This window comes from Habropoda laboriosa, unplaced genomic scaffold, assembly GCF_001263275.1.
Source record: "Habropoda laboriosa isolate 0110345459 unplaced genomic scaffold, ASM126327v1 scaffold486, whole genome shotgun sequence".
NCBI lineage: Eukaryota > Metazoa > Arthropoda > Insecta > Hymenoptera > Apidae > Habropoda > Habropoda laboriosa.
In genome coordinates, this window is record NW_017100724.1 from 822,922 (window position 1) to 833,324 (window position 10,403).

The 10,403-nt window shown below is 40.3% G+C and overlaps 2 protein-coding genes across 2 annotated transcripts in view; both read left to right on the plus strand.

Moving 5' to 3' along the window:
* Nucleotides 1-1,727: 1,727 nt before the first annotated feature.
* Nucleotides 1,728-2,367, plus strand: LOC108577091. The gene is made up of 2 exons (XM_017940189.1): nt 1,728-1,915; nt 2,028-2,367. Exons 1-2 carry the CDS (start codon nt 1,899-1,901, stop codon nt 2,365-2,367), a joined length of 357 nt encoding a protein of 118 aa, XP_017795678.1. The 5' UTR covers nt 1,728-1,898.
* A 736-nt stretch (nt 2,368-3,103) lies between these two features.
* The window catches only part of LOC108577037, a 10,585-nt gene continuing 3,285 nt past the window's right edge, over nt 3,104-10,403 (plus strand). Inside the window, 3 exon segments of the mRNA XM_017940124.1 lie at nt 3,104-4,041; nt 7,178-7,665; nt 7,741-9,168. Coding sequence (XP_017795613.1) covers nt 7,196-7,665; nt 7,741-9,168 — 1,898 coding nt within the window. The 5' untranslated portion in view covers nt 3,104-4,041; nt 7,178-7,195.

The following is a 10,403-nucleotide window of genomic DNA, read 5'->3' on the forward strand; positions in this document are numbered from 1 at the left end:
CTTATACACATTTGATATATGCACTGATTCCGGTAGGTAACTGAATGATCGACGGTTATATCACAGATGAGGTACAGAAGTATATACCTGTAATACCTGTGCTATCACCTTATGGGACTTCGTGTCACACGTACTGAAATACCGACACAGAAAAAAATCACTGGTTTTCTTGCGCCCTCTACGATTTAACGTGGTGGTTTTGAGAATTGTATTCAGTCTAGCCACCAAAGTCGATAATGCTAGCAATTCTGAAAAAGATCCGCTTTATGAGACTTCTAACAGAAAATCTCTCGCATCCTGTAACTGGCTGGCTATTGGTGGCTATATATCTCTAGTAATATAGCATAGACAGTGACAAATTATTCACTACTTAAAATTTGCGTTTATAAGTGCTTGGTTTCATTTTAACAAAAATGATACTGACAGATTGTTAAAAATTTCATGCTGAAAGTAAGTCTAAATACAATATCATTCAAATTGTTTTTAATTATGCATAATATGTTATGATATTATTACTACATTGTTTATAAGTTTTACTGTATTTAAACGATATATACTCAAAATGACGTTATATCTAGATTTATTTTAATCTAGACTGAGGAAACCTCAATCATCCATTACTAACATTGTTATACATATATAATGAAAAATAGATGCTTGAAATTATAATTAAAAAAAGTACGTTCGACATGTGTGACAGTTATCTCGCTATCTGGCGCTAAAAGAGAAACAGGAGAACCTCACTTTTTAGAGTAGTTTCACAGCAATGATTTTTGGACAGTTGTTCTGCTGCGCATTTGCAGTTTTTTTTTTACTACTGTGACTTCTGGAATGAATACAATCTTTTGTAGCGATATTCTTTTTCCTAGCGTTTTTTTTTTATTTTTGTAGCATCAGATATTTTCTAATTTACTGTAGCAAAAGCGCTCAAGTTTGAACAGCGATGCTCTACAGAATTTGGTGCGGCAGCCAAAATACAAAAACTGATGGAAGGACAAATATAAAAAATAAAATTTTTATAACTCTAAATTTAAAATAATTATTAGCTTTTCATTAAATGAAAGAGGGCTTGCAAGCCCTCCAAACTATGTGACACAAAAATGCATTGGGTTTTGTGTCTATTCTGTGTCTCGTCTGTGGTTATACCATGAGTCATAAAATGCTATTTAGCAATAGCATTTATAGAAATTCCAGGTAATACGCGTAAGATATCCAGACATTATTATATATATTATATGCGAAAAGTGAATCACATCTGTATGTGCGTTGAATCTGAAATATTCTATTCACTATGATTAGAAGAGATTTCTCTGTTGCATATTTTTGACTCCTATTTTATGTTCCTTCCTTACCGTATAATCTATCTTCTTATGATTGGTGCATTTTGACTAAAGAAATAATAATGTTGAGATTATTTAATCTTTTTAAATATGTATTGGAATAGTTTGTTTTTGTCATTAAATAATTAATTATACATCATGAATAGTTTACGTAATATTTCGGGTAAAAATAAATACCCTGTACATTGTTTTATAAATTTAATTATATTAATATGTAGTATAATAAGTTTCACTTATTTCGTGCTAATTATTATTATAAATTAATGCAACATAAAATCGTATTATTTTTACAAGTTCGAATATTTGATTCGAAACATGTCACTTACGCTCTCTAACAACTGAAGATTGAACTATGGTTACACAGGAACATTGAAGTATACTGCCGATTTGTGTAATCGAGCTTTGTTTTCTTGACCAACCTATATGACGTACATGTAAGCTGAATGGTATACGACACTGATTGTTTCGACGAGGAAAAGTTACAAATACTATAATATGCTGTGATTAAGAATATATTTACATTAAAACCTTGTACTAAAAGCCCAGGTTAACTCAAGAATGACTCAAACTAAAAGGTTAGTTTTAGTTGGTGTATGTGTGTAATGACACAACTCTTTCACCTCATATTTAACGTATGTAAGTGGTTGTTCTTCATTCTACTAATTCACATTTGTGTACAATATATAGAAAGAGAGGGCGTGATGCAGAAGATGAATCTAGTGAATTTATGCCATTAAGTAAAAGAATTAATAATCTTCGTATTAATGGTTTATCAGGCATGCAGGAAAATATAACTGAAAACATGGATACAGACTGCTGTAGTAGGAGCTTTATGCCATCGCCAAATTATTCTGAGCTTTCTCAAGGGTCACCACTGTATGATGGATGCAGTTCTAGCCAAAGTAGTTATACAACGGAATACAAACCTGATCTGGATGCAACTGAAAATCCTTTTTATTATGAAAGTAATAAGTTGCTTTTCTCATTGTATATGGAACGTATACAGAGAACATCTGATTCATTTTGATATCCTTATTTTCAAATTATAATTCCTAATCATTAAGCATTTCTGCATGTCATTTTTCATTCCTTTTCAATATGTGTTTATTAATGAAATCATTTAAAATCCTAAAAAGTATATTGAAGAAATTTTTAAAAACAAGAATGCCATTATTTATTATTGTAATATTAATTCAATTGTAACTTGTAATGCAATTGTATATATATAAAAAGAAAAGTGGATATTTAAAATCTTATATCAAATGACAGCTCAATTAGAAAGACATAGAATTAAAATTTATGTAATTACAATTAATAAGTTTATAATTTTAATATGATTATTGGTAATTTATATTTCATTAAAACATTATAGCATAATATACAAATATTATATTAAATTGCTACTTCTAAATAAGTGATTTGTCGTTGATCAATTATATTTTTATTGTAAACATTTATTAGATTGCAAAGTATTTTGAGACTGTGAAAGTATGGAATAATATTTATAATAAAAAAGACTAAAATGAAGAAAATACATCGAGCTTACTTCACTTATTTTTATTATCACTGTACCATATTACAGGTATATACTATATCTGAAAAATAAAATTAAAGGATCGAAAGGGATAATGACTTTATGTTATTGACGTATATTAAGCCATTCATATAAAGCGCGCAATAATATAAAAACATGGCGGTCATCGAAGTATCCTCGAAATATCGATTCTCGACCTAACCTCACTTCAGTCTCCGCTAGGTGCGCACGGAGTTAGTGTCGCTCTGTAGTGGTAGAAGAAACGAAGGTACTGAGAATAAGATAGAGCGACGGACAGGTGTTTTTTACTCTGTTATAAATATTTTCCGAAAGTTCGCGATTCTCGTAAAATTGTAAAGATTCTTGTAATACCTGTAAATAGAACGGTACCATAAGAGTTGACTGTTTAATCGGCAAGCGCGCACGCGCCGCTTTCCCCTCGCTCTCACAATATACTCCGCGCGTAACCGCCGCCATAGTTGATATTTCTCCGATAGAATATTAATAGCGGCGTAAGTTTTCGCGGTTAAACGTATTTTTATTTACTGACTGGAAAACAAGAATGCGTTCGACGAGGGCGGTGAGACGAGGTCATTCAAGATAAAGTTGGGATCCGTAGGAAGAAGGAGGGTGTCTACTTTCACAGCTCGTGGTTTTCAGGAGAGTGGCCTGGCAGCGCGGCGCTTCGAGTTAACGTGTGACCACCGTCGGGTGGCTATGTACCGTTAGCTCGAATTCATTCCCCGTTGGCCGGCCCAAGACCCACGCTTACCTACCAACCGGGGCCATACTCGATCGAACTCGACTGTCGTAAACCCGGAAATGAGTGCGCGTCGCGGCTCGCCTTTACAGCAGGAAGACTGCCAGTAGTGCGCGAATTTATCACGAGTCACGACTCATCGATCGGCAAAGACACGTTCATTTGGACGTACGTCTCGTATGACGTGTGCACCGTAAGCAGTAGCCGTGGCTAGCCAGAGGAGAGCCGTGGGCACGGCAAACGTGTACGTAGAAATGAGAAAGTTGCTGCTGCCGCGGTGAAGATTGAGAACGACGCAGGCGAGCCAGCCAGGCGGACGGTCTCTGTACTACGCGAAGCTTCCGACGCAGCGACAGTAGTAGCAGTACGCCGAAAGGAGTGCACAAGGGAGCCACAGCTGCTCGTGGGTAAGTAGGACACGCATTTTCCTCGTGGAAGATTGTCTTGTGCGTAGAGGGAACTCGCGTGCACCTATCGTTCGTACGTAAACTAGAGCGAGCGAACGGCCGAGCCGAAGGAACCCACAGACGGTGCCGCCCCGCGAATCTTTACGCGCTTTACTCCTAATGCGAAACGTTCACGAGAAACCGCGAAACGGTGGCCACAGAGCACCCACCCCAAGACACTAAAATCGTCGCGGGGCCCTCGTCGTGGCTCACGGCTTGGCTCGGGCTGGCTTTGGTGGGGTGGTTGGAGGTGCGGACAGTGGTTGAGAGGCTGGTGGGGTTGGAAATTGCGTGGTGGTGGGTGCCCGCCGAGGTCTCGGAGGCCCCTCCGTGGCATCTCGCTGCCTCTAACCCGTCGAGGTGGGGGTGTAAACAACAGCCCTGCCTGTGCCTCTGTTGGCTCTACTCTGTCCTCCGTTTCGCCTCTGCCCTGCTCTCGCCTCTGCCAACTCGCCCGATCTTTTTCCTACTTCCTCTCCACGTAACGTCTCCCGATGCGCGATCGAAAGAGCACCGAAGGGAGGGAGAGACGCAGGGCGAAAGGGAGAGAGGGAATAACCACCGAGAGAACAAAGCATTGGCTTTGCGGGACCTGTGCTATTTTCTCGCGTCACCGTGTACTCAATTCCATCATGGCCGATCTATCACCGAACGTGCTGACGTGTAACCTTGTCCACCCGTTTACCTAACCGTCGTCCGTCTGACGCGCTCGCCTTTGATGTTTACACAATCGCAGTGTTGTCCCAAATTTATCTGTTCACTATTAGGTGATCTCTTCACGATATCATCTATATAGGATTTCGATTTGTCCTATTCAGTTACGCCTCTGAGAAACGTTTTTTTATCCTCTACCGCGTGTAAAAAGCGTATCTGATTGCACAATGCCCCAGAGCCGTTCCATTCTACGTACGCTGCCCCCGTCGTAATATCAGAGCGAGCTGCGTATGTGTGCAGTTACGCGAGACACTAGAATTCCTCTAGAAACGGCGAACGCTCAGGCATGCTCTCTTCGATGCGTGTACACGAGAGAGATGGTCGTATAGTGTGAGAGAGACATGTTGAACCTTAAGAGAATCGGCGCCATTACGACATGCGCGTCTTGCAAAAGCGTCCAACAACGGTACGTCGGCGAGGCTGACCGGTCAGTCGCATACGCCATTCCGCGAAAGCCGAAAAACGCATCCGCGGTGCGTTCGTTTGATGCGTGTTCACGTTACGGTAGTTTTTCTACTAAAGCCGTGCAACCACCCGCAACGACTTGCTGGCACCAAGTAATCGTCCGTTCGACACGACACCCTTCTCGGTGTGTCGAAAGGAGGAGAGGTGCACGGGTAACCTAACCTCTTCTCTCTTTCTCTCTCTCCCTCGCCCGTTTTCTGCTCCTTCCCTACCCACGGGTGGATCAAGGGCGAGAGTCATCGGTGTGTCCCACTTCGTCTGCCGCGATGTCTGCTTCGTATGTTCTCTCCCGATATTTCGCGTTCCCCTCCCCTGGGAGTTCCCGGTATGTCGAGGTTCGTCTCCCTTCTTTCTTGACATACCCCTACCCGTTCGAGCTTGCGGCACACGCTTACGCACCTACACACCGAGCTATCGTTCCTTCCCGTCCTATTCTCGCGATATTCCGTGTTTTAGTGCGAGAGAAAGAGAGTCAGTCTCGGGCTCTATTTCGCGGTGGGTTCCCGTTTTCCCACCTATGGGTTCCCCCCTACCCTTGTCGAGTCTCCTACCCCCTACCCCCGTGGGGGCTCCATCATGGTGGAGTGGGGTGCAATCCTGGGCCACTTCGACGACTATCCTCCCTGCTCCCGGATCCCTTTTGGGGTGGGGGGAGGGGGTGAAGTGGGGGATCCCTCACCCCACCTCCACATACCAACACATGGTCAAGAGGTTTGAAGTTAAGACTTCTATGGCAGAGGTGGCGGGACGTTCGACTTTTAACTTCGTCACTTTCGCGAATACATGCTTTGGCTGCTGCCTAGCTGTTGCTATCAAATGCACCGTTTCAAACATTGTGAGAACGAGGGTGGTGGGGGTGAGCGCAGGTTTAACTACTGACGTTGTATCTTTAGAGTGAATACAAGGATGTTTACTTGTTCAATATACACGCCATTCGGCTCAATCTTGATCTTCATGCATTTATTATGGTACACGTGTATCATCGCGGTGTCAGAAGAATAGAGGAGCGTGCACCACCACGTGGGGGGGGGCTCTTTTCGGTGATCCTCGGTAAACTGTAGGAACGCATATACCGCAGAACTTTTTAACAGCAGTCGTATACAAGTTCTCCAACCACCTGTAGCGTATATTCAATACAGGAAACGTACATAGAAAATGGAATACAATGAGCTTCAATTTATTGATTTTGAATAACGCGTAAAATTAATTAAAAGAAAACTAACTGAATTCTATGTTTGCATAAAATGACGTATAATGTTCAGATTAATCGGTTTATATTAACTTGCAATTTGTTTTTCGTATTTAGCAAACATGACCGTGTTCAAACGTGATGTATTAACTTTACTTCGGGACGAATGTCTACTGAAGAAACGTTAAAGGATTAGAGAGTATCTGTGAATTCTATGAAAACACGGAATCTCTTTTGAAAACAGTTTGAAGTAACGAATGTCGATGCACTTCGACAGCAATACTCATGCATCAAAGTGAGTGGAACTGTGTAATATGAATATGTACATACGTATCTGTTCTCAACTGTTTGATACTCTCTTTGTTTCTTTTCGTAACAATTATAAACACGTTTCATTTCGAGAAGGTACAACTTAAAAATATACATATTATCAGCTTTGTAACATATTAACTGCTTTGTAGCAATTTAATGTAACTTTACGTTTGTGTATCGAGCTTGTTAATTAACTAGTATATAGGTGATACAACGTTTAGTTTGTTATTTTCTACTATTATTTCTGGTTTATTTGTAAAATGTGAACATTTACGTAGCTGAAAGATATTGTATTTCGTTTTAAACGTTTCTTGAGTTATTGAATGATGTTAATGTTGATAATAAATCAAATTTGGCGTTTACTTGAATACATGTTTATTAATTGTATTTTTTTTTGTTTTTTTTTTTGGATTTCAGATTTAATTATCGTGGAAAATGAATTTCACGCCTTTTCCCGGCTTTACGACAGGCTCGCTACCGACGGGCACGGTTCATCAGTTTGCGACCGCTAAATTCGCGCAGAACCTGCCTACCGGGGGTCAGGTGGTTGGCGTTTTATCCGGTGGCGAAGGTGGAGTTCATTATCTGAGGCCGGTCGATCCGAACGGATTCGCCGTGGCTCAAGGGGGTAACAATCAGCAGCAGCAAATCATCACGCTGCCCATCACTGTACCTGGAAAAGATGGCACACAGCAGCAGCAAACCGTCCAAATCCAGGTGGTCAACCCTAGCGTATCACAGAGCGGGAACAGCGGTGATCAACCAAAATATCATTTGGCCCCAATTTCTTTGGGACAATTTCCCCAGGGTGCAGCGACAGTTCTCACCGTTGCGTACAGTCAACAAGGTGCAGATGGAGTACAAATTCAAGTACAACCACAGAACACCGTGGCAACGACGCAAACGTAAGGACCGACATTTCATTTTGTTTGTAATAGTTGTCGCGGTGCAATGTTATTCAAATGTTTTCTTTATTTTAGGTCCGACCAAACGACCCAAAGTACATCGACAGCAGTCACTACCACATCTCAACAAACCATTCAGCAAACGGTTCAGCTTCCAGGTGCACCTGAAGGCTTAACTGTGGTTGCACAAATTCCGCAAGATTTAATTTTACGTGAAGGTATGGAAGAGTCGAAAGAAGATGTGAAAGAAGGTACAACGCCGGTAGCTCTCATCAAGAGAGGTAACATTAAGAATCAAGGGAATCAAAGTGGAGAGGAATACATTACATCTATGCCTGCTAGCTGGCAAAGTCTTGCAACTCCTGGATCAACTGTCGCTGATTATCTCTCTAGGTTACCCGCCAGTACCTTGCCCCTTAGTTTACAGCATTTTTTAAAATTTTCGGCAGAGACAATAAAGAGGGAAGCCACTATCGAATCGAGTCCACTAGGAGCTGATGGTTTAGATGCTTCTGGAAGCACTGCGTCGGGCGAACAAGCAGTGCAGATTACCGTAGCAGGTGGTGAAACCGCTATTATTCCTGATGTTGTCGAGGAACAAGAACCCGGTGCGAAGCCTAAGAGAAAGAAAAAGTACAAGAAAAAGCCTCCAAAGCCAAAAAAGCCAAAGCCAGGGCAAGTGAGCATAGTTACTGCTCTCGATGGTACAACATTGTTCTGTTGCCCACAATGTAACATGGCTTATCCTGAAAAAGAACTCTTGGAACAACATCTTATTGGGCATAAAATAGAGAGGAGGTTTATTTGTGACATTTGTGGTGCAGGTTTGAAACGTAAAGAACATTTAGAACGACACAAATTGGGCCACAATCCAGACAGACCTTTCATCTGTTCAGTTTGCATGAAAGGCTTCAAGCGAAAAGAGCACTTAAATCTTCATTTCGTTATACATTCTGGACAGAAAACCGAGGTTTGCACCGAATGTGGTAAAGCATTTTACCGCAAAGACCATTTAAGGAAGCATGCTAGGTCCCATTTGGCAAAACGCATCAAGGAAGATCCCTCGATCATTGCGGACACTTCTCAAAATTCGCAACAACAAACGGATCAACAACAGCAACAAGCAGAACAATTGCAGCAACAGGCAGACCAATTGCAGCAACAAGCAGACCAGTTACAACAACAGGCTGACCAATTGCAGCAACAATCATCGGTATCCGAATTGCAACAGATTCAGATACAAGTAGGCCAAGGATCTCAAGCACAGATTCATCAAATAGCCGTTAGTGAACAGTCCACGGTTGTTCTTCCAACTGCTGCAGAAACCGGTGCAATGGCTATGCTTCATCATCAACAGCAGCAGCAGCAACAGCAACAGCAGCAGCAACAACAACAACAACAACAACAACAGCAGCAGCAACAGCATTAGCAGCAGCATACCGCCCCGAATCAGCCTGGGCGGTACTTCCGATTTAATCATCAACAAGCTAGAGGTCGTGCAAGGCAAGGTGTTCTTGCTGATTGAATTCTATAATCTCATAGTCAAATTGGTATCGTGTAAAGAAAATTTCGTTGATGGTGGTTATCGTTGCCTAGTAGTGGTGTTGCAAAAATTGAGATCTTTCTGTTTCTTGAAATAAAGATACTTTTACTGACGAGCCGCCGCATTTCAAAGTTTGTACACCATCAGCTTCTTAAGGAAGTCGTAGGCCAGATTAATGTACGATTATAATTATTCTGCAAAACGCACTGAGCTGACTGACGAACGAAGTTCGTACATATGAAGTTTCATTTTAGCGTACACGTTATAGCGTACGTGTAAAAAAAGGAAAAGAAAACGAGTTTTCTCGTGTAATTCAAAATGTTTTTGTCGCTAATCCAGTTCCATGACGCAAGTTAGAAATACCAGACAGAAGGCAATCGAGTTTTCGGCTGAAGTTAATTTTCTTCGACGATAAATATAAAGAGAAAAAAAATACGTAATGTGGAAGGTAACGAAATAATACACAAAGCAGGGCTGTAAATACAACCAATTTACCGTGCACAAGAAGGAAAAAAAGACTGTCGTGCAAATACAAGGTAAATCCGTTTATTTATTTCACTTGTTCTCTACACGATCGAGACACAGAAAGAGAGTGTATCGTTAAAACCATTGATAGATAACTAATATTTTAAAGAAACGCTGCGTTTTGCGAAATACATGTAAAATTTTATATTTGTACCTACATATTGATTAGTTAACGTTAACGTTTATGAGAATGAGTATATTTTTTGGCTGTACTGACATAAATCAATCTAAACAAAATGTGGATTTCTAATTACAAAAGTTAATGAAACACTAATTGGATATAAGTCCATCGTTATTTCTAAATTAGTTTATTATATCGCAAAGTTAAGGTTATCATGAAATAAAACTGGCAATGAAGTCAATGTATTTAAATTTAATTTCTACAGCCACTAATACTTCTATAACTCTAATAAGTTAGTGTAACTTATTTTGTATAGTATTTAACTTGTTTTATTTACTAAACTGATAATTTTTATAAGAAGACTTTGCAATTCTCTTCTTTGTGTTGATCGTATTTGAAAGAATTTTTTGTATTATCATAAAGTGCACGACAAAAGTACAGCAAATAGTTGTTGGAAATGAACCATTTGATTTATTAATCAATCATGGTACACTCAAAATCATTTGAGTAAAAGATGTATGTATACAAAAAAAAATACTTTTTATTGTA